This window comes from Balaenoptera acutorostrata, chromosome 1 (assembly GCF_949987535.1).
Source record: "Balaenoptera acutorostrata chromosome 1, mBalAcu1.1, whole genome shotgun sequence".
Lineage (NCBI taxonomy): Eukaryota > Metazoa > Chordata > Mammalia > Artiodactyla > Balaenopteridae > Balaenoptera > Balaenoptera acutorostrata.
In genome coordinates, this window is record NC_080064.1 from 31,848,869 (window position 1) to 31,874,177 (window position 25,309).

General features: G+C 42.3%; 1 protein-coding gene and 1 pseudogene across 2 annotated transcripts in view; one reads left to right on the forward strand and one right to left on the reverse strand.

The window, feature by feature from the left end:
* The window catches only part of RHBDL2 (rhomboid like 2), a 52,993-nt gene that overhangs the window by 17,727 nt on the left and 9,957 nt on the right, over positions 1 to 25,309 (reverse strand). For both annotated transcript variants that reach the window (XM_007164737.2, XM_057540648.1), the window contains exons 2-4: positions 10,230 to 10,496; positions 5,571 to 5,719; positions 1,629 to 1,741 (exon numbers count right to left, since the gene is read on the reverse strand). In XM_007164737.2, coding sequence (XP_007164799.2) covers positions 1,629 to 1,741; positions 5,571 to 5,719; positions 10,230 to 10,475 — 508 coding nt within the window. In that variant the 5' untranslated portion in view covers positions 10,476 to 10,496. The remainder of the gene's footprint in view (positions 1 to 1,628; positions 1,742 to 5,570; positions 5,720 to 10,229; positions 10,497 to 25,309) is intronic.
* On the forward strand, positions 6,167 to 7,033 carry LOC103019774 (protein LTO1 homolog; annotated as a pseudogene).

Consider the following 25,309-nt stretch of genomic DNA (forward strand, 5'->3'; position numbering starts at 1 on the left):
CACAGCTAAAATTAAAAATAGTGACAGGGACTTCCCTGGTGGTGCAGTGGTTAAGAATCCGCCTGCCAATGCAGCGGACACGGGTTCGAGCCATGGTCCGGGAAGATCCCACATGCCACGGAACAACTAAGCCCGTGCACCACAACTACTGAGTCCGTGTGCCGCAACTACTGAAGCCCGCGTGCCTACAGCCCATGCTCTGCAACAAGAGAAGCCACCGCAATGACAAGCCTGTGCACCACAACAAAGAGTAGCCCTGCTCGTGGCAACTAGAGAAAGCCCGCGAGCAGCAGCGAAGACCCAACACAGCCAAAAATATTAATTAATTAATTAATTAATTAATTAATTTAAAATAGTGACAAATGGTGGTGAGGATGCAGAAAACTGAATCACTTATACAAACCTGGGAGGAAAGTAAAATGAAACAGCCATTCTGGAAAACATTTTGGCTGGTTCTTAAAAAACTGAATATACAACTACCATACAACGCAACCAACTTGCTCTTGGATGTTTAACCTAGAGAAATGAAAACTCATGTTCACAAAACTGTACTTATGTTTGCAAAAACCTGTACACAAATGTTTATAGCAACTTTATTTGTAATAGCCCAAAACTGGAATGTCCTCCAGTGAGTGAAGGATTAAACTTGTGGTGGTTTTCCATCCACACCATGGAATACTACTCAGCAATAAAAATGAACTATTGAAACATGCAACAACCTACATGAATTTCCAGAGAGTTATGCTGAGCGAAGAAGGCTAATCCTAAATGGCTATATACTGTATTATGCTATTTATATAACATTCTTGAAGTGAGAAAATGATAGAAACAGAACAGATTAGTGGTTGCCAGGGGTAAAGGAACATGTAAGGGGTGGGAGAGAAGAGGGTATGGCTGTAAAAATGCAACTGTGAGGAATCTTTGTGGTGTTGGAAATATTTTGTACTTTGTATCAGTGTAGATATCCTGATTAGGATACTGTACTATAGTTTTGCAAGCTGTTACCATTGTGGGTAACTGGTTAAAGGGTACATGGGACCTCTAGGTACTTAATTTCTTACAGTGTAAATCTATAATTATCTCAAAATAAAAAGTTTAATTTTTTAAAGTTTCTAATAAATAAATGGATAGATAGGAGTTCTGATATTTTCTGCCCACACCCTAATGAATCATCTTTGGCACACCCAGCATGAGAGATCATTGGCATATGCTGCTAGGCCCAGGGGGATAGTCCCTACCCAGTCTTTGGGTCCCTTTAGCTGTTCTCAACATTCTCTTGAAGTTATCTTTCTTAAATGCAATCTTGATCACCTTATTTCCCCAAATCATTAGTCTTGACAAATAAGGACCTTCTGGCTTTAGTCCTTTATCCAATATATACACCTGAACACCAAACTACTCAGTTTCCAATGGTGCAAAACCCTGTGTGACTGTGACATACCTGAGAATGGGCACAAAGACCTCTCTATACGCTTATCTTATCTCTAATTAACGTATTTCCTAACTTATCAGGTACCCTAGCACATATGAGGAATGCAACAAATCTTGATTTAAATGTTTATTACCTTTGTTTATTACCTCCTAAGAGTCCAGAGGTGTTGATTCTGTGTTGCATTCAGAGCACTAACCTGCGATCACTCCTGCCAGGTACACCAGCCCCACGCGGAGGCCTTTGTGGACCATTTCCAAGGGAATACCCAAAACGAGCTGCATAACAAGATTCCCCAGGATGTGCTGAACTCTGCAGAGACAAACACAGTTGTCAAACATTATGACTAGCCCAGGCAGTTATTTCCTTGGGAGATTAACAGGCATTGATGTGTTGTTTCTAGTTAAGAACTTGCTTAACTTGAATTCCACTTTCCAGTTTTTTTAGGCGACTTTTTAAAAAAATAAAATCTTACATGAAGCTTCAATATGTAAAGCAGATAAAAGGATATTTTAGAAGTACACTTTTGTTTTTTGTTTTGGCCGCACTGTGAGGCACGTGGGATCTTAGTGCCCGGATTAGGGATCGAACCCGTGCCCCCTGCAGTGGAAGTGCGGAGTCTCAACCGCTGCACCGCCAGGGAAGCCCCAGAAGTATACATTTATTTTATAAGCTCTGTTTTACAACAATTACTGATAATGTCAAACAAAGAGCAATGAGGCTTCTTTAAGGAAAATAAGCTTGCAGTTACGGGGTTTAGATGACAACTACCATCATATGTCAGCTTCAACATCTGCTTTTGTTTTGGTTGCACAGTAGTACTGAGAAAATACTAATTCACTCATGTTGAGTCTAAATTTCAATAGATTTTTTTTTTTGGCTGCGTTGGGTCTTTGTTGCTGAGCGCAGGCTTTCTCTAGTTGCGGGGAGCGGGGGCTACTCTTCCTTGCGGTGCGTGAGCTTCTCATTGTGGTGGCTTCTCTTGTTGCGGAGCACGGGCTCTAGGTTCCCAGGCTTCAGTAGTTGTGGCTCGCGGGCTCTAGAGCGCAGGCAAAGTAGTTGTGGTGCATGGCCTTAGTTGCTCCGCGGCAGGTGGGATCTTCCCAGACCAGGGCTCGAACCCGTGTTCCCTGCATTTGCAGGTGGATTCTTAACCACTGCACCACCAGGGAAGCCCCGAAATTTCAATAGATTTTTAAACAACCTTCAGGATGTTTAAAAATCCTGAAAACAACCTTCAGGATAGTCTTTAATGAAACAGAGATGGGAAGAGAAACCTCATTCCCAGTTCTACATTAAAAAGGTTTTTTTTTTTAAGTTTACCAGAATGAAAACAAAAAGTTTACCTAGTAACAATAGCTAAAGTTGGTATCGCCCATGTACTATAATTTGGCATATAACATTTTTGAGTACAGATGTTTTTTATTATACTTTTTAAATAGGGAAAAATATTTTTAAGTGAAATTCACATTATTTTACTTGTCAAACCCCACAAGCATCTCTGGAGAATCTCTGAATGTAATTTAGCAAATTCCCACATTACAGTAATCCTTAATTTACTTGCCATGTAACACAATGCTTTATTTTTTTTTAAGAGATTTTGGGTTAAACCAAAAAGTTAAAAAATAACACAGGTGTTGAATCTTCCACAAAGTGCAGCCGCTTTCATATTAGTTTTAGGGATTGTGTTTTTGCATTCTAATTTACTTAACAGATATCCAGCAGACCATTGAAGAGGTTCTCTGGGCAAACCCTACAGAACAGATTACTTACCTTTAGGCGACATGTGCATCCAGCCACAACTATCACTGTACAAGCCATCTTCAAAGACATGTGAGAGGTAACACGTAATTCAGCACAGAACAGTCTAGCCAGGACAGTTATACCAATCTTATGGAGGCCTCATACATAAACAGGTTTTTGAAATATGTGCACCTTGTGAATTGGAACAAGAAGTTCAAAGAAAGCTATCCCATCCTGTCCTCTGGGAACAGTGTGAGGACAAAGTGACTAATAGCACAAAACCGCAAAGAATCACCCCAAGCACTCTTTCCGCTGCTCAACAGCTAGAGTAGAAGTGGCATAATGCTGAGATCCTATCATATACCCAGAAGAGAAATACTAATTTTTGTCATCCAAATTCTATGCACCCTTCAAGGTCCAACTTGAATCCATGTCATCTGTGAAGCCATCCCCATCCTGATCATCCCCTTTTTCTGTTTATATTTCTGTAGTTAATCCAACATCCATTTCTTTATCCCTTGTCTACCTCCTCTAGTGAGGGTAGAAGGGCTGGTATTGATTTTCCCAATCTCTCTTAGCTAGGGGTAGCCAGGTCACATAGTCCTGGCCAATGAGACTTAGGTAGGAACACTGCTAGGAGACTTTTAAGAGAGCCTCTATCGAAACAAAAGGGATAGATGTCACCAGTACCTGGTACTACCTCTTCCCCCTTCCTGCTTTGAATGCAGAGCTACAGCAGCCAACTTGCAACCATGACAGAAAGGCGAAGGGAAAAGCAGAAATGTCAGCACAGGATCGAGTCTTGGCTTCGTTAAACAGATGAACCAACCAGCTACCGCTGGGCTTCTTATATGGGCAAAAGATTTACCTACATTTGTTTAAGCCCCTGTTATATTTTCTTGTCACTTGCATCCAAAAGAATCCCTAATTTATACAACCCATATGTGACATGTCCTACACAGCCTTGCAAATTCTTTTTGAGTGTCTTACTATATGTGTCAGACGCTGTAAAAATTGTTAAAAGCATTGTCTCATTTAATCACAGCAACCTTATGAGGTAGGTACTATTACCCCATTTTAGAGATGTGGAAACTGAGGCACAAAGAGGTTAAATAATTACAGTATACTGTAATACTATACTGCCTTGCATTACTATTTAACTGACTGTTACCCCTTATAATTTTAAAGTCTTTGAGTGCAGAAGCCACATTTGCTTCGAACATACTTGTTAAATGGAAAACTAAAGTGTGGAAGTATCCACAGAAATGGGGCAATTGGTGATTTTGTCCCTAACTTGTCAAGTCTCTGAGCCCTGTGTCCTGCCATGGATCCCTATTTAGCCACTGGCCAGAGTTATCTTTCAAGGTCCAGGGCTGGGTAGGTTGCATACATGAAGTTGGCATCATCTGAAACCCCAGGAGTCCACCAGAGAGGAGGGGCCAGTAGCAAGCTGCTCACTGTCTGCAGTGGGCATGGTGAATCACGGATTCTGAGCAAGGTCACTGAAGGCTATTAGCATTTAAGAAACTGTAAGCAGGGACTTCCCTGGTGGCACAGTGGTTAAGAATCGGCCTGCCAATGCAGGGGACGCGGGTTTGAGCCCTGGTCCAGGAAGATCCCACATGCCCCGGAGCAACTAAGCCCGTGCACCACAAATACTGAGCCTGCGCTCTAGAGCCCGTGAGCCACAACTACTGAAGCCTGTGCACCTGGAGCCCATGCTCCGCAACAAGAGAAGCCACCGCAATGAGAAGCCTGCACACCATAACAAAGAGTAGCCCCCACTCTCTGCAACTAGAGAAAGCCCACGGGCAGCAACAAAGACCCAACGCAGCCAAAAATAAATAAATAAATTTTTTTTAAAAACTGTAAGCAAAAATGGCAGGCTCTACATCACCTATTGCTTGTATTATTCTAAATGAACGTTATTATACACTCATCGAAATGCTCATGAATTAATTTTTTAAGTGTTTGGCAGAGGTGGGGAGGATGGCACTGATGATTCACATTTTCAAAAGAACATTTAACAACATCACACAGCTTGAGGAACACACTTTTGGTTTGGTAACGATTTCTCTTCTCATTAATATTCCTACAGACATACCAATATTAGGCAGTTACAATGCAACACAAAGTACACTGGACCTAGAGTTAGCACTAATGGGTTGAGATCCTCACTCTACAACTTAGCTGTGTGACACGGAGCAAGAGTCTACATTCCGTAAGCCTCAGACACGAAACAGCAAGAGTAATACATGCCTCCTAGGGTTGCCATGAGGATCAAACAAGATTATGGACGTGAAAGTGCCTGATCAATAATAAAGCACCGAACAAATGCTCGGGGTTACAATGACTTATAGTCACCTCTGACATCAGTGACTTAACTGTCAGTCCTTACCCAGCATGCACCAGCATGTATGAGATAAACCTCCAGGCTTCCTCCCTCTTCTCAGGACTGTAGATAAAGGGACTCTCCAAGATGCCTGTGTCCAAGGTGATCCACTGTTCCTGCGGCTTCCACACAGCATAGTAAATAAACACTGCCAGCTGACAGGGAGGGGCAGACACAGACGTTAACCACACCTTCTGCAGAGAGAGGCCCCATTAAAGCCCACGGGCACTACCTCTGTTTCAAACAATTAGCTCTCAAGAGGGCCACTCCCTAGCATGTGCTCAGAAGATGACAGGAATTCAATTCCCTGCCATATATCTGACCATATACAACTGTGGGCACTTCCTCCAGCGATTAGGAGCAGCTGTAGACCAAACTGCAAAGAAGAATCTTTCGAACCCACTTTCCTCTCTTAAATACCCACTGCCCTCATCTTCCCAAACTCACTATTTGGTCGTTCATTTACAACTTAAGATGAAATTAAGTCACTGCTGGTTTCTGAAGAATAGAGGAGGGAAAGGGAAAAATAGTAACTTTACAGTGGAGAAACCTGGCAAATACGACCTTAACCAAGTGATGAAGGTTAATGTCACAGGGATGTCATGTGGATGTCCCCTATCCTCTGCTCCCTGAAGTGATCTGATGAGAAGGGTACTTCACTTCTGTGGTCTTCCTCCCTCAAACCCATAACTTCAGTCTAATCACGAGAAAAACATCAGACAAACCCAGATTGGGGGACATTCTACAGGATACCTGGCCAGTACTCCTCAAGACTATCAAAGCCATGGAAAGCCAAGACTGAAACTGGGAAGTGGACTTCGCCTCCCCAGGAGCGGTACGTCCGTGCACAGGAGCGGTACGTCCGTGCACGAGCCTCACGGCTCTGCGGCAGCAGCACAGGGCGGCGGAGCCCGAGGGGTAAGGGTACGGGCAGGGGTAGGAGCAGGGGCAGGGGCGGGGGCAGGGGCGGGGCGGCTGCCGCCACGGCCGGGAGTCAAGACACATTCGACGCCATCGTGATGGCGGATGAGAGGTTTCACGGGGAGGGGTATCAGGAAGGCTATGAAGAAGGAAGTAGTTTGGGTATGATTGAAGGAAGGCAGCATGGCACGTTTCATGGAGCTAAAATCGGATCTGAGATCAGGTGCTACCAAGGTTTCGCTTTTGCTCGGAGATGTCTCCTGCACAGTTGCTCCACTGAGAAAGACAGCAAATAGGTGAAGGTCTTAGAATCGCTGATTGCAATGATTCAGAAATTCCCTTATGATGACCCTACTTATGATAAACTTCACGAAAACTTAGACGAAATTAGAGGGAAATTTAAGCAGCTTTGTTCATTACTAAACGTTCAGCCCGACTTTAAAATTAGTACGGAAGGTTCTGGACTTTCATTTTGATGACAGACGAACAGACAAAACATCAAGGAACAGATGTTCGTATGTTAAGTGTTTAAAAATGTGATTAAAGGCAAAACAATGATGGGGGATTCAGTGTTTTGCAGGGAGGGTTCCAGCTTGGCCGGTGAAAGGGCTTCCTTCCCCCGAGGTCTGCCTGCATCGCCTCGGTGCCCCCCACAGGGCCCCTCCGCACAAACCCGTCCTTTGTTGGGCCCTGTCTGCTCTGCAGTCTGAACACAGCCCTGGCAGAGCCCTCGCCGGGCTGCTGTCTCTGATCCAGGGTCCAGGCCGTGGGCTCACAGTTTCTCGCCACCTGGCAGGCCAGGCTGGATATAGACTCGGGTTGGCTCTGGATAGGATAAACCTCCCATTTATCCCCCCAGGCTTTTGGTCAGTGCTCAGAGGGACAGTTTTTTTAAAAATGAGAGCCGCAGGGTTGACACGAAGCAGGTTAATGGGAAAGAGTGATGGGTACTGTGATGGGTACTCCCTTCAGGAGCCCATGAGGTGGGCGTTATTCCTGTTTTATAGTCAAGGAAACGGAGCCCCAAGAGACTGCCTGGTCCAAAGGCAGCAGGCGGCAGAGTTGGGAATCCAACCCCCATCTCCTGGTGCCCGCTCTGGAACCTGCGGTCGCACCCACAGCCTCGGGGTCCCTGCCCGCAGATCCCCACTGTGCCCTGTGGAGCCCTGGGGTGTCGTCTGTGGCCATGGACGTGGGCGTCTGGCTGAGAGGAGGAAAGGCCAGCCCTGTCCCCAGGGAGCCCAGACGTGCTCTTCCTGTGTCCCTGGGTGGATGGGGCTCTGCAGCATCAAAAATGGTCAAGGGGAGGGGATTTTAAGGCCATCGCTCTATGTGCAGAAACTTTGGAGCCTTACTGCAGCCTTTCTTTTAGTGTGAGTTCTCTGTCTTCTGCCCGGACTTAAAGGCATCGTCTATACGTGGTGAGGTCCCGGCAGGCCAGTCCCCGGTGAGATGCGTGGCTCCCGGGCGTTTCTCTGCAAGTGATGGCCCGTGTCCAGGCCCCTCGGGCACCCCGGCCAGAGCCCTCTCCCCACCCGCTACTGGCCCAGGGAGCAGATCTGGAAGCCGTGAGTGAAATTAGCACACGGGTAGCCGTGAATCCGCTCCAGATTTCAAAATCATTCCAGAGCGTCTGGGTAGACTGTGCTCGCCTGGCAGCTGCTGGGGGGGTCTCTGCAGGGCCTGGGACGCTGGCCCTCACCATGTGCCGAGGAGGAAGAAACGGCTTCTAGTTGTTGGAGGACAAGACTCCGCCTTTATCCTGCTCGGCCGTCTTATGTGTGTCTCGCTGTAGGTTCCTGGCCTGCAGTCCCAACCTCAGTTCTGCGGAGCCCAAGGCTGGGTGCACAGCCTCAGATGTGCCTTTGTACAGACACCAGCAGAGCTCATCTCTGGCTGGTGGGATGAAAGGGCTTTTGTTGTCATTTTCCCGGGTGGATTTTTGTGTTTCCTAAACTATCTGTTTGGACAATGTATTATTTTTATAATTGGAGAAAAAATAAACAGCATATTTTAAAGCAAAAAAAAAAAAAAAAAAAGACTGAGAAACTGTCACAGATCAGAGTAAACTGGGGGGAATATGAAAACTAAATGCAGCATGATACCCTAGGTTCGAGGGTACAAGAGGGACAGAAAGAGGACACTAATGGAAAAACTGGTAAAAGCCAAATTAAGCCTGGAGTTTAGTTAATACTAATATACTAATATGAGTTTCTTAGTTTTGACAAATGTACTATGGAAATACAAGATATTAGCAATGGGAGAAATTGTGTGAGGGATATACAGGAACTCTCTGCACTATCTCTGCAAATTTTCTGTAAAGCTAAAATTATTCCAAAATAAAAAATTCGTTTTAAAAAAGAATTTTTTTTTTTTTTTGGCCATGCCATGTGGCTTGTGGGATCTTACTTCCCCAACCAGGGATCAAACCCAGGCCCCTGGCAGTGAAAGTGTTGAGTCCTAACCACTGGACTGTGAGGGAATTCCCAAATTTGTTTAAAATTTTTTAATTAGGGAATTCTCTGGCGGTCCAGTGGTAAAGAATCCACCTTCCAATGCAAGGGACGTGGGTTTGATCCCTGGTTGAGGAACTAAGATCCCACATGCCGTGGGGCAACTAAGCCTGTGCGCCACAACTAGAGAGAAGCCCGCACGGTGCAACAAAAAAAAAAAGATCTTGCATGCCGCAACTAAGACCCAACGCAGCCCCAAAAATTAATTAAATAAATAAATAAAATTTTTTTAAAAAATGGCTTTTGGCCTTCAACTGTAATTCTTACCCCCAGGTCTCCAGTCCTGGCCTACCCTGTAGATTTTAAACTTGCCAAGCCTCCACAATTACATGAGCCAATTCCTTAAAATAAATCAATCTCTCTCTCTCCATATACATATGTATGTAGATAGATGATAGATAGATAGATAGATAATGTGTGTGTGTATGAGGGTGTATACATCCTATTGGTTCTGTTTCTTTAAAGAATCCTGACTAATACCGTCACTGATAAGGAAGTTGAGGCATCAGTGGGAATTAAGAGGATGACATTAGGGACTTCCTAATGGCCCTAAAGTCACACTCCACAGGCAGCCATCCTCTGTCAATTCCTTTATGAGACATCATGGTGTGGGAGAAAAAGCTGGGTGAGATGAGGCTCAGGAGAAGCCCAGTCCTGGCCAAATAACTAAGTAGGTGGCCTTGGGCAAATCGCCCCACGTCTCTAGGCCTTGCACGCTTTTCTGGAAAACAGAAGGATTGACTAGACCAGAGTCTGAAACCCACTACATGCTGCACATAGTAGACATCATTAGAGGATCCCATTTTTGTCCTACTGAAATCTGGAGGCAACCTATAATTCTTCTAAACATATGGCTCCTGATAGACCTTACCAATCAATCAAAGTTGGTTCATGAGATCAAACCAATTTGCAACCCCAAAATTATTTGATTTCTAAAGTCCCCCAAACTAAAATGAAGCAAAACCACTAAAACTGTGGTCACTGCTGGGCAGGGAAGTTGTTTGAAAAATAAAACTCAACCCTTGGCTAAAAGTGACTGGGAACATAAGAAAAACCTGGGAAGGGAACTCTGGAGAGGGTGAGGTCGAGTTCTGTGTGTGCTGTACTTGCCGTCGCCAAGCTCACCTCTTACGTTTTCCAGTCTCTTATCTAGACCTGATCTAAAGCCCCAGTGTGTGTGTACAACTCCCCAGGGGTCCTTGCACCAGTGCCCACCACCCCGAACGCTTACCTCAGCAATGCTGATGGAGATGATGAACACAGGGGGCGGGAGGCAGTTAGCTCTTTCCAGGTATGTTCTTCGCATCGGTTCAGGAAGCATCCATTTTGAGACAATCCTCTGGACCTTTTTAGGCTTGAAGGGATCTTTACCTGCCCTGTACTCTCTCATTTTCTCCTCTTCCAGCATTTCTTTCATCTCTCTATCCCTATTCAGATTCACATCTTCTTCCATCTCCAAATTATGAGCAGCAGCCATTGTCCTGGGTCCACCCTCCACCTGAAAGGGACATGAATGTCAGGGAAAAATAAATGACCCTATAGTTTTTGGGCCATGGCTCTTTCCTGGGGTCTCTGGCACAACCATTGGTTTCCAATGCCTTTCCTGTGTGTTAATAGAAGGCAGCTGAAGATCTGGTGCCCAAATACACATAATATCCATACCCTTGTCACCAGTGTGTAATGGTGAAAAAGTACTAGAGTCTCCCCAATTGAGGGAGAGGACTCCCCAGAAGTCATTTATGGATTCACCTACTGACACCACCCAAAGGACGGACTGGAACTTTGGGATGGCAAATCTACCTCATATACCAATTCCTTCCCCTCCGCCACTGACTCTCAAAGCAACCATTAGTGTAAGAAGTAGCTTTGCCACGAGGTGATGTATCTCAGAGCCCAAACCACGCTCACTGCATAACTGAACTCAGTTTTGTCCAGCTTAAGTAAATAATCTCCTTTCCCTTCTTAGTTGCATCTTGCTTCTGCTCCCAGGCCAAACACAGATCTCTAGTTTCTGATTCAGAATCAAAAATAATTTACTGAGCATTGACTATATATTAGGTACTATGCTAGGGGCCCCATTATAGGTTAAAAAATTCGCTTCCCATTCCCCCCTCAAAAATGATTTAAACCCACATCTTCTCCTTCTAAATTATCAGTGTCCTTTCTAAAATGCCACCCTGCCCATTCTGTAGCACTTGGGAGTTAAGTAGACCCTTCCTTACTGGTTCTCCAGATACAACATTAACACCCTCGCTAAAACACATCTTCCCAACAATTCTCTGACATCTGACACTCTTGGCTGAGTTCCTACTAATTTCCACATCCAGTATTCCCTTGAACTCAATCCTCAACATCCAAACACTCAAGGATTTATTCAACAGATATCTGTTGAACACCTACTCTGTATCAGGCCACCATCCCTATCCCAAAGTGTTTAAAATGTCATGCAGGAGGCTGAGGTCAACAAAAATTACACAAATAATTGTACAGTTACAGCTGTGCTAGGTGATACCAAGCAGATACATAGGTTACTGAGGCAGCATGTCTGTAACAGTGAGGCCTGCTCTACATACTCTTTCCTCTCCCTGTGTCATGGTGCTAGCTGTACTGTCCTTCTCCATTCGGTTTAGTTCTGTAATATTTTACTTCTGGTTGAACTATTTAAATATTTCAATCAAATGTTTTCAGGTCAAAAAAAGGGATGGGGGAGGCTCAAATATATTAAGGGGAAAAAATAATATTGCCAGACACTACATAGAGTACAATCCAATTTTTGTAAAAAGTAATATATTGTTACACAGGAAAACATCTGGAGAATTAACCATGATTATATCTGCATGATAGGATTTCACTAGATTTTTGCCCTCTGTGCAGGAGTAGGTACAGATTTTGTGTACTCTGAAGCTTAAACAATTTGGGAGGGGGGTTTCTTTGGAAAAAATAATATAAAATTAAAATTACAAAATAAAAAAATTATAAATGTACACTGCTTTAGAAGGAGCCCATGCAAGTACAAGTCTGAAGCTTAAGCTTTATTAGTTTCATAAGTAATCCAGCCAAAACAATCCTAAAAAAGAAGAACAAAACAGGAGGTATCACACTCTCTGATTTCAAACTATATAAAAAGCCACAGTAATCAAAACAATATGGTACTGGCACAGAAACAGACAGACACATAGATAAATGGAACTGAATAGAGCCCAGAAATGAACTCATACTTATACAGGCAATTAATCTACAACAAAGGAAGCAAGAATATACAATGGGGAAAAGATGGCCTCACACCTCATACAAAAATAAACTCAAAATGGATTAAACCCTAAAATGTAAGACCTGAAACCATAAAACTTCTAGAAGAAAACACAGGCAGTCTGCTATTTAACATCAGTCTTAGCAATATTTTTTTGGATATGTCTCCTCAGGCAAGGTAAACAAAAGCAAAAATAAACAAATGAGACTACATCAAACTAAAAAGCTTTTGCACAGCAAAGAAAACTATCAACAAAGGAAAAGGCCACCTACTGAATAGAAAAAGATGTTTTCAAATGATATATCTGACAAGGGGTTGATATCCAAAATATACAAAGAACTCATACAATTCAACATCAAAAAAACAAAAACAACCCAATTGAAAAACGGCCATAGAGAGAGATTGGTTCAAGATGGCAGAGTAGAAGGACATGCTCTCACTCCCTCTGGTGAGAGCACCGGAATCAAAACCGACTTCTGAACAATCATCGACAGGAAGACACTGGAACTCACAAAAAAGATACCCCACATCCAAAGACAAAGGAGAAGCCACAATGAGACAGTAGAAGGTGCACAATCACAATAAAATCAAATCCCATAACTGCTGGGTGGGTGACTCACAAACTGGAGAACACTTATACCACAGAAGTCCACCCACTAGAGTGAAGGTTCTGAGCCCCACGTCAGGCTTCCCAACCTGGGGGTCCGGCAATGGGAGGAGGAATTCCTAGAGAATCAGACTTTGAAGGCTAGCAGGATTTGATTACAGGACTTAGACAGGACTGGGGGAAACAGAGACCACTCTTGGAGGGCACACACAAAGTAGTGTGCATATCGGGACCCAGGGGAAGGAGCAGTGTCCCCATAGGAGACTGAACCAGACCTACCTGCTAGTGTTGGAGGGTCTCCTGCAGAGGCGGGGGGTGGGTGGCTGTGTCTCACTGTGAGGACAAGGACACTGGCAGCAGAAGTTCTGGGAAGTACTCCTTGGCGTGAGCCCTCCCAGAGTCTGCCATTAGCCCAACCAAAGAGCCTGGTACAATCCAGTGCTGGGTTGCCTCAAGTCAAACAACCAAGAGGGAGGGAACCCAGCCCCACCCATCAGCAAACAAGCAGATTAAAGTTTTACTGAGTTCTGCCCACCAGAGCAACACCCAGCTATACCCACCACCAGTCCCTCCCATCAGGAAGCTTTCACAAGCCTCTTAGATAGCCTCATCCACCAGAGGGCAGACAGCAGAAGCAAGAAGAACTACAGTCCTGAAGCCTGTGGAACAAAAACCACATTCACAGAAAGATAGACAAGATGAAAAGGCAAATGGCTATGCACCAGACGAAGGAACAAGATAAAACCCCAGAAAAACAACTAAATGAAGTGGAGATAGGCAACCTTCCAGAAAAAGAATTCAGAATAATGATAGTGAAGATGATCCAGGACCTCGGAAAAAGAATGAAGGCAAAGATCAAGAAGATGCAAGAAATGTGTAACAAAGACCTAGAAGAATTAAAGAACAAACACCTAGAAGAATTAAAGAACAAACAGAGATGAACAATACAATAACTGAAATGAAAAATACACTAGAAGGAATCAATAGCAGAATAACTGAGGCAGAAGAACGGATAAGTGACCTGGAAGACAGAATGGTGGAATTCACTGCTGCGGAACAGACTAAAGAAAAAAGAATGAAAAGAAATGAAGACAGCCTAAGAGACCTCTGGGACAACATTAAACGCAACAACATTTGCATTATAGGGGTCCCAGAAGGAGAAGAGAGAGAGAAAGGACCAGAGAAAATATTTGAAGAGATTATAGTCGAAAACTTCCCTAACATGGGAAAGGAAATAGCCACCCAAGTCCAGGTAGCACAGAGAGTCCTATACAGGATAAACCCAAGGAGAAACACGCTGAGACACATAGTAATCAAATTGGCAAAAATTAAAGACAAAGAAAAATTATTGAAAGCAGCAAGGGAAAAACGTCAAATAACATACAAGGGAACTCCCATAAGGTTAACAGCTGATTTCTCAGTGGAAATGCTACAAGCCAGAATGGAGTGGCATGACATATTTAAAGTGATGAAAGGGAAGAACCTACAACCAAGATTACTCTACCCGGCAAGGATCTCATTCAGATTTGATGGAGAAATCAAAAGCTTTACAGACAAGCAAAAGCTAAGAGAATTCAGCACCACCAAACCAGCTCTACAACAAATGCTAAAGGAATTTCTCTAAGTGGGAAACACAAGAGAAGAAAAGGACCTACAAACACAAACCCAAAACAATTAAGAAAATGGTAATAGAAACATACATATTGATAATTACTTTAAACGTGAATGGATTAAATGCTCCAACCAAAAGACACAGGCTCACTGAATGGATACAAAAACAAGACCCATATATATGCTGCCTACAAGAGACCCACTTCACACCTAGGGACACATACAGACTGAAAATGAGGCGATGGAAAAAGATATTCCATGCAAATGGAAATCAAAAGAAAGCTGGAGTGGCAATACTTATGTCAGATAAAATGGACTTTAAAATAAAGACTGTTACAAGAGACAAGGAAGGACACTACATAATGATCAAGGGATCAATCCAAGAAGAAGATATAACAATTATAAATATATATGCACCCAACATAGGAGCACCTCAATACATAAGGAAACTGCTAACAGCTATAAAAGAGGAAATTGATAGTAACACAGTAATAGTGGGGGCTTTAACACCTCACTTACACCAATGGACAGATCATCCAAACAGAAAATTAATAAGGAAACACAAGCTTTAAATGACACAATAGACCAGATAGATTTAATTGATATTTACAGGACATTCCATCCAAAAACAGCAGATTACACTTTCTTCTCAAGTGCGCATGGAACATTCTCCAGGATAGATCACATCTTGGGTCACAAATGAAGCCTCAGTAAATTTAAGAAAATTGAAATCATATCAAGCATCTTTTCTGACCACAACACTATGAGATTAGAAATCAATTACAGGGGGAAAAAAACATAACAAACACAAACACGTGGAGGCTAAACAATACTTTACTAAATAACCAAGAGATCACTGAAGAAATCAAAGAGGAAATCAAAAAGTACCTAGAGACAAATGACAATGAAAACACAACAAACCAAAACCTATGGGATGCAGCAAAAGCAGTTCTAAGAGGGAAGTTTACAGCAATACAAGCCTACCTCAAGAAACAAGAAAAATCTCAAATAAACAATCTAACATTACACCTAAAGGAACTAAAGAAAGAAGAACAAACAAAACCCAAAGTTAGCAGAAGGAAAGAAATCATAAAGATTAGAGTAGAAAGAAATGAAATAGAAACAAAGAAAACAATAACAAAGATCAATAAAACTAAAAGCTGGTTCTTTGAGAAGATAAACAAAATTGATAAACCATTAGCCAAACTCATCAAGAAAAAGAGGGAGTGGCCTCAAATCAATAAAATTAGAAATGAAAAAGGAGAAGTTACAACAGACACCGCAGAAATACCAAGCATCCTAAGAGACTACTACAAGCAACTCTATGCCACTATAATGGACAACCTGGAAGAAATGGACAAATACTTAGAAAGATATAACCTTCCAAGACTGACCAGGAAGCAATAGAAAATATGAACAGACCAATCACAAGTAATGAAATTGAAACTGTGATGAAAAAAATCTTCCAACAAACAAAAGTCCAAGAATATATGGCTTCACAGGCGAATTCTATCAAACATTTAGAGAAGAGCTAACACCATCCTTCTCAAACTCTTCCAAAGAATTGCAGAGGAAGGAACACTCCCAAACTCATTCTATGAGGCCACCATCACCCTGATACCAAAACCAGACAAAGTTACTACAAAAAAAGAAAATTACAGACCAATATCACTCCTGAATATAGATGCAAAAATCCTCAACAAAATACTAGTAAACAGACTCCAACAACACATTAAAAGGATCATACACCATGATCAAGTGGGATTTATCCCAGGGATGCAAGGATTCTTCAATATACACGAATCAAACAGTGTGATACACCATATTAACAAATTGAAGAAGAAAAACCATACGATCATCTCAATAGATGCAGAAAAAGCTTTTGACAAAATTCAACACCCATTTATGATAAAAACTCTCCAGAAAGTGGGCATAGAGGGAACCTACCTCAACATAATAAAGGCCGTATATGACAAACCCACAGCAAACATCATTCTCAATGGTGAAAAACTGAAAGCATTTCCTCTAAGATCAGGAACGAGACAAGGATGTCCACTCTCACCACTGTTATTCAACATAGTTTTGGAAGTCCTAGCCACAGCAATCAGAGAAGAAAAAGAAATAAAAGGAATACAAATTGGAAACGAAGAAGTAAAACTGTCACTGTTTGCAGATGACATGATACTATACATAGAGAATCCTAAAGATGCCACCAGAAAACTACTAGAGCTAATCAATGAATTTGGTAAAGTTGCAGGACACAAAATGAATGCACAGAAATCTCTTGCATTCCTATACACTAATGATGAAAAATCTGAAAGAGAAATTAAGGAAACACTCCCATTTACCATGGCAACAAAAAGAATAAAATACCTAGGAATAAACCTACCTAGGGAGACAAAAGACCTGTATGCAGAAAACTATAAGACACTGATGAAAGAAATTAAAGATGATACAAACAGATGGAGAGATATACCATGTTCTTGGATTAGAAGAATCAATATTGTGAAAATGACTATACTACCCAAAGCAATCTACAGATTCAATGCAATCTCTATCAAATTACCAATGGCATTTTTTACAGAACTAGAACAAAAAATCTTAAAATTTGTATGGAGACACAAAAGACCCCAAATAGCCAAAGCAGTCTTGAGGCAAAAAAATGGAGCTGGAGGAATCAGACTCCCTGACTTCAGACTATACTACAAAGCTACAGTAATCAAGACAATATAGTACTGGCACAAAAACAGAAATATAGATCAATGGAACAGGATAGAAAGCCCAGAGATAAACCCACGCACCTATGATCAACTAATCTGTGACAAAGGAGGCAAGGATATACAATGGAGAAAAGACAGTTTCTTCAATAAGTGGTGCTGGGAAAACTGGACAGCTACATGTAAAAGAATGAAATTAGAACACTACCTAACACCATATACAAAAATAAATTCAAAATGGATTAGAGACCTAAATGTAAGACCAGACACTATAAAACTCTTAGAGGAAAACATAGGAAGAACATTCTATGACATAAATCACAGCAAGATCCTTTTTGATCTGCCTCCTAGAGAAATGGAAATATAAACAAACGGGACCTAATGAAAATTAAAAGCTTTTGCACAGGGGCTTCCCTGGTGGTGCAGTGGTTGAGAATCTGCCTGCTAATGCAGGGGACACGGGTTTGTGCCCTGGTCTGGGAGGATCCCGCATGCCGCGGAGCAACTAGGCCCGTGAGCCGCAGCTGCTGAGCCTGCACGTCTGGAGCCTGTAGATTAATGGATAAAGAAGATGTGGTGTGTGTGTGTGCATACACACACACACAGGAATATTTCTCAGCCATGAAAAAGAATGAAATCTTGCCATTTGCAGCAACATGGATGGACCTAGAGGGTATTATGCTAAAAGAAATTAATCAGACAGAGAAAGACAAATACTGTATGATTTCACTTATATGTGTAATCTAAAAATCAAAACAGGGACTTCCCCGGTGGTCCACTGGGTAAGACTCCAAGCTCCCAATGCAGTGGACCCAGGTTCAATCCCTGGTTGGGGAACTAGATCCCATATGCATGCCGCAGCTAAGAGTCCACATGCCGCAACTAAAGATCCCTCATGCTGCAACTAAGACCTGATGCAAGCAAAATAAATAAATAATAAATAAAAAGTAAAAGTAAAATAAAAAAAACACAAATGAACAAACACAACCAAACAGAAACAGAGTCATAGATACAGAGAACAAACAGGTGGTTGCCAGAGGGGTGGTGGTGGGAGGAGGTGAGAAAAAGGTGGCAGATTAAGAGGTACAAACTTTCAGTTACAAAGTAAATGTCACAGATATGAAATGTACAGTGTGGGGAATACAGTCAATAATTATGTAATAGCTTTGTATGGTGACAGATGACAAATAGACTTTTCATGGTGATCATTTTGAAATGTACAGAAATAACGAATCACTGTGTTGTATACCAGGAACTAACAGTGTTGTAGGTCAATTATGCTTCAAAAACAAAGTCACACAAAAAGAGTTCAGATTTGTGTCTACCAAAGGGGTGGGTGGGAGGGGGAATTAGACGAAGGTAGTCAAAGGGTACAAACTCCTAGTTATAAGGTAACCAAGTACAAGGGATGTAATGTACAACATGATAAAGATAATGAACACTGCTGTACGTTATAAATGAAAGTTGTTAAGACAGTAAATCCCAAGAGTTCTCATCACAAGGAAAAAAATTATTTTCTATTTCTTTAATGTTGTGTCTAATCATTTCGTGATGTATGTAAGTCAAATCATTATGCTGTACACCTTAAACTTAAAAAAAATAAGATAGAATAAAAACAAAGTCATATCTATGAGACCTTTGCTGGACCCTAAAGTCTCAAGCACTGTACTATTTCTTCCCTCCCCTCGTGGCCTAGTGTCTTGAAGGAGGAGTTTGTATCCACTAAACATCTTATCGTCTGCATCCCCCATTGAAACTGCTCTGCTGAGTTATGCCCTTAAAACAAGTCCGCTTCAGTCGTGATGTGAGTCCTAAGGAAGTGTGCAGAGCACCCCAGTCTCTTCAAAGCACATCCTCATGCAAATTCTCACGTACTCCTCCTAACAATCCGGGAAGAAAGAAGACAAGCAGTATCTTCCCAATTCTCATCTTCACCCTTCCTAACAGAGCTTCCTGTTGCAATCCCTTCATCCCTGCCTTTCATCCCAACCATATTCCATCGCCTGGCTTCCTTCTCCCGCTCCCCAGCCACAGGCCACAGAGGATCTTCTGCACACTTTAATGACTCTGTCGTGCTGCATCTGGACTTCCCTAATGTGGTGGGGAAAGACACAGTGTCAGGGTCACTAGAGGGCAGGTACACAGGCTAGACAGACCTGGAAAGTGGTCATGTCTTATTTTTATGTGCAACCCCAGACAATAGCCCTGGACCTGGGAACATGAGCCATAGAGTGGGGGTTGCCAGGGGCTGGGAGACAGGGGGAATGGGGAGTTATATGTTTAATCGGTACTATACAGAGTTTCAGTTTGGGAAGATGAAAAAGTTCTGGAGATGGATGACGGTGATGGTTGTACAACAGTGTAAATGCAGTGAATGCCATGAATTGTACACTTAAAAATGATAAAAATGGTAAATTTTATGTCGTGTATATTTTACCACACACACAAACACACACAAACTAAACAATAATATTAAATTTTCAAGGTCACTGTGAAGACTAGATAGATTATACTGTTTGTCACCAGCATGGGCTTAATCAACGGTATCCAATGCTACTGATGTTTTCAGCTTAGTCCAGTGTATCTAAACTTCCTAAATGGCCCAAAATAAAGTTTTTCACTGGAATTTTTTTTTTAAGTCATGAGCCATAGAGCCAGATGACTGGGATTAAAACACAGCTCTACAACCTATCAGCTGTAAAGTAACCTTAAGTAAGTCACTTAAATTCTCTGAGCCTCAAATTACATTTTTAAAGAATTGTGGTAAAATAAACATAAAATTAACCATTTAAAAGTGTACAATCCGGTAGCATTAAATACATTTGCAGTGTTGTGCAACCATCACGACTATGTAGTTCCAGAACTTTTTCATCACCCCAGACAAAACCCCCATACCCATTAAGCAGTCACTCCCCATTGCCCCCTCCCTCCAGCCCCTGGCACCCACTAATTTGTTTTCTGTCTCTATGGATTTACCTATTTTAGATATTTCATATAAATGGAATCATAAAATATGTGGCCTTTTGAGTCTGGCTTCTTTTACTTAGAAAAGTCTTCAAGGTTCATCTGTGTTGTAGCATGTATCAGTACATCATTCCTGTTTATGGCTGAATAATATTGCATTGTATAGATAGATATACAAACAAAACCATATTGTTTATCCAGTCATCTGTTGAAGGGCATTTGGATCGTTTCCACCTTTTGGCTACTGTGAATAGAGCTGCTATGAACATTCCCATACAAGTTTTTATTTGAATACCTGTTTTCAATTCTTTTGAGTATATACCTAAGAGTGGAATCGCTGGGTCATATGGTAATTCTATGTTTAATTTATTGGAAAATCTTCAGATCCCATTTTAAAGTCGGAATCATGATAGCACTTACCTCATAGCATTATGGGGAAAATTATTTGAGACAATGCATGTAAAGCACTTAGAACAGTTTCTGGCACATAGTAAACACTCCACAATTATTAGTTATTACTGGCTATGGATGGATGGATGAGTGGGTATGTGGATGGATGGATGGACAGATGGAAGGGATGGGGCTGAGTCTGGGGTCTATTTTCATGCTGCAAGTTACTAGGAATCAGGTCACAATTCATTTTCACATGTATTCCATTAGGCAAGGTCCCACATTACAATAGGTTATATCCAATAAATTTAGGGAAGAAGAGAACTCCCCTTTTATTTATTTTTCCCCAGTAACTTTGCTGAAAATAAAGGCTTCTTACCTCCCACTCACCCAGCCTCCCAGGGACAGACATTAAGTCTGTAGAGATAACTATTTTATTAATTTTCCTTGCATATTGATGATTATTTATAGTTTCTTTCATGTCTCATAAATGACAAAACGAGTATGGATTTAAGATCAGCAGCTCTTAAACACAAATATTAAGGCATTTTTAAAAATAAGTTCAATTAGGAGTGATTAACATTGTGCTAATAAGCCCTATTGTAAATTTAAATATCATACATGATCATTTCATGAGGAAAGTTCCACATTGTGAATAACACAACTTTATATCTATAAAAGGAGCTAGAAAAACAAGGATTACATTTCCCCGCAATTTTTCTCTTTTTTTCCAGATTTCAAAATTTCCAGAAAAAAAAAAAAAAATTTCCAGAAATGTTACGACTTTAAGCCCATCATTTTAGGTATTTTAGTGAAATATGTTTCCTGTGCTGCAAAGGTATCTGACCCATTCAGTTTAGCTAAGACTCACTGTGTGTCTGCTTTCTTCCTTGGCACGTGCAGTAAAGGGATCTGACGTCTAGACCTACCTACTGTAGATTCCAGAAATAGATGAACATGTTGGTAGTGATCGTGGCATTTTGATTTGACCTCTCTTCTCGGTCAGACACTGTCACGCTCTGACTTCCGTACCTGTCTGCGTGCCTGTTCCTTGAGGAAAGAGGCCTCTCTCTGGTTCATCTCATCTCCAGCATCTAGTGCTTGATGTTCACAGGTGCTGCTTCTAGTCTGACATTCCCCATCCCTGCCATTCCTGTTTATCTTCTGCATCCACACCTGAGTTTCTGAGCACAATTCACCACATTGGAAACATTACTGACCAGATTGGCAACAATGAAAAAGACTGATTCATACTTACAAGGCTGTGTGGAAATGGGTGCAGTTTATGAGGTGTAAATTGATGCAGCCTTTTCACAAGGCAATTGGGCAGTATCTATAAAATATGAAACGTGTATACCTTTCAACAGAACCTTTCTACTTCTAGAAATCTATGCTACAAATGTATTTGAGCGAGTACTCAAGGCTATCTTTCAAAGATGTCCAGTGCAGAACTATTCAGAGTAGTGAAACATTACAAAGAACCTGAATGTCCTTTAATCGGGTTGTTGTATTTTCTGATAGTTCTACTTCTTAGGTAGTTCATCCTTACACTGTGCTGAAATCTGCTCACCAGCCCTTCTGCTCCTGGGTCCAAGGTTTCCCTCTCTAGGGCCTCACAAAGTAAGTCTAATCTAAGATCATGTCATTAATTGTGTAGGTGTGGCCTGTATACTCCATGGGTTCTATAGGTCATAGTTGGGATAGAATATCTGAATTTTCTAGATTACCAGAATTTTCAGAGGCTCAGTTTGACAGCACAAGAGCCTCAAAACAAGCCAGAGATGATTACAACACATTATAGTCTCACAGAGATATAAAAACATTCACGGCTATCAAATTATTTACTTGGTCACTCTCATCACAGTGTTACTCATTGAGTGAAATTGTTTACTACACTGACTGTGCTTTCTTACTCATTAAGCAAAGATCATGCAGGTTTCTTGAGCTTTCTTTAATGTTGACTTGATATTATGCCTCACCTCCTACCTCTTATCTGCAGCAAGTGGCTGCCAACTCTTTGTTGAAATACACACGCGCACACACACACACACACACACACACACACATTCAGATCAAAAGTGGGTGGCACTGATGTGAAATGTTCTCATCCTACCCTTAGGGAACAACTGGAGGTAGATTGTTAAAAAGAATGTTGGAAGAGTAGAAAAGACTCATAGCCTTCTGGTTAAAAATGGAGACGTTAGGGCTTCCCTGGTGGCGCAGTGGTTGGGAGTCTGCCTGCCGGTGCAGGGGACATGGGTTCGAGCCCTGATCTGGGAAGATCCCACATGCCGCGGAGCAACTGGGCCCGTGAGCCACAACTACTGAGCCTGCGCGTCTGGAGCCTGTGCTCCGCGACAAGAGAGGCCGCGACAGTGAGAGGCCCGCGCACCGCGATGAAGAGTGGCCCCCACTTGCCACAACTAGAGAAAGCCCTCGCACAGAAACGAAGACCCAACACAGCCAAAAATTAATTAATTAATTAATTAATTAAAAAAAAAAAAAAGAAAAATGGAGACGTTCAAGAACCAAAGACCTTCCCTTCAAGCTAGAAATTATTCTTAAGAAGAGGAAAAGTGGAAAGAACTTTCCTACTTCCTGACCTTAACTGGTATAAGCACTGCTCGTGTTACAAGTCATGGAGCCAGTGTGTTGGCCAAGGATTGGAAAGAGCAGGCTGTGCTCATTTATCCAGAACAATCATCTGCCTTTAAAAAAAAAAAAAATCTGTAGCAAAAGAGATTTCCATAAGAAGATTTAGGACTCCCCTGGCAGTCCAGTGGTTAAGACTCTGCACTTCCACCGCAGGGGGCGTGGGTTCGGTCCCTGGTGGGGGAACTAAGATCCCGCATGCCACGTGGTGTGGCCAAAAAAAGATTTACACAGGAGACTCGACATTGGCAAGGGATTTTTCCAAAGAGCTTTTAGGTGCCCTCATTCACTATATACTGATATGGACAGAGTAAAGGGACAAAGTAGATAAATAGCTATTTCCACCAGAGGATTGTAAGTAAAGAAAAAATTATGGGAGACCCCTGTAAGTTAATGATCACTCAAGAAAGCAGGTTTGCTTAACCATAAAACCAAGTAGGCTTGCTTAGCAGCAAAACCATGCTACAGAAGCATGAGACATGCCCCAAAACAATAACACAATGGTGGCATGAGACCCACATCCTGTCCAGTGAGCTCAGTAAGTTAACGACCCTTAGGACATGCTCTCTGCACACATAAAAAAACAATAATTTATGGAAAGGTGACATTTCAAAGTGAAAGACCCTCATTGTACTGAGACCTGAAATAATTTTTCCATAGTGCCATGACAGTCCCGGCTTGACCACGTAGGGACAAGAAAACTCCCCGCCCCAACATAGAGGAGGAGCTGATGATGGAAGTGTGATGTCTACTCAAGAATGAGGAAGGTGGTCTTTTCCCCCTCCCCACTTTTCCTTTGATTATAAAACTGTAGCTCACTGAGTCCTTCCGGCACAGCACCTTCTCACCCGCCCGACTGTAAGCATCACAAGCGTCCTATTCTAATAAATCACTTCTTATCTATCACTTTGCCTCTTGCTGAATTCTTAATGTGCTGAGACATAAAGGACTGGAGGTCCTCAGAGCCCCCCGAAATGCCACCTAGCAGTTTCAATACCACATAGTGTCTCCCAAAATTGTTATAAATTATAGCCAGAAAATTTTAAGTCAATGACTTCCATAACCGAGCAGGACCCTATGGGGCCTTCCCGGGACAGACCTCTCCCTCATATCCTCTGCTTTAGCTCCTCTCTGAAGTACCTGGATAATAGTATCTGATGCACATTTCCTGAGTTGTTTTGCAGATGCTAAAACACCCACCAAATGGAAGACATTAACTACCTGATGATCGTGACCACATAGTCCCCAGGCCTACTGGAGCCTAAGGATTGATAATGTTAACTCCTGTGATTTCCACCCTGTTACCTCACCATCAGAGAATTGTGCACCAGCTGATCACATACCTTGGGTCACCCCTCCTTCACCTTGCCTTTAAAAAATGCTTTGCTGAAACTCATCGGGGAATTCAGGTGTTATGAGCACTTGCTGCCCTGGACTCCTTGCTTGGTGCCCTGCAGTAAACACTGCACTTTCCTTCACCAAAACCTGGTGTCAGTAGATTGACTTTAGCGTGTAGGCGAGTCAACCCAGGTTTGGTTCTATAACACTTCCACTGTATTCTTTTGATAACACATGTAATGGTCATTTGTCAGTTTTCTCGGCGAATTCCTCATCTCATGAATCTGGGTGGGCAGCAGGGACCACTTCCCAGTATAAAAGCTAAAAATGCTCAGTACTCACTTTTCCAGGTCCTTAGGCAGCTAGAGCTCAGCTATGTGACCTAGGCTTGAACAATCAGCTGCATTTGCTTAGAATTTTGGGGACTGGAGCTGGGGATGGGGAAGATTCTTACAGCAGTGCACTTTAAAGCGGTGGCAGCAGTATCTGGTGTCCATCCAGCCTTGCCATTGGAGTCAGTGTGGCACCCAGAATCCAATGCCAGCTGTGTCTTTGATGCAGGCTGAAGCAATGAGCACGCAGCAGCGACAAGGGGGTTGTCTTTGCCTACCTGGCTCTGTGATTTTGGTGTACTGGTAGGTGCCTGGTCTCCGTGTGTTTCTGCTTATTTCCCAAACTTTGCTTCCTTCCAGTGATTTTGTGATCTACCATGATATTGTGATATACTAAGAAATACATATTCGGTCTTCATCCCCAGCTCCAGGCACTGATCTCCTAAAACC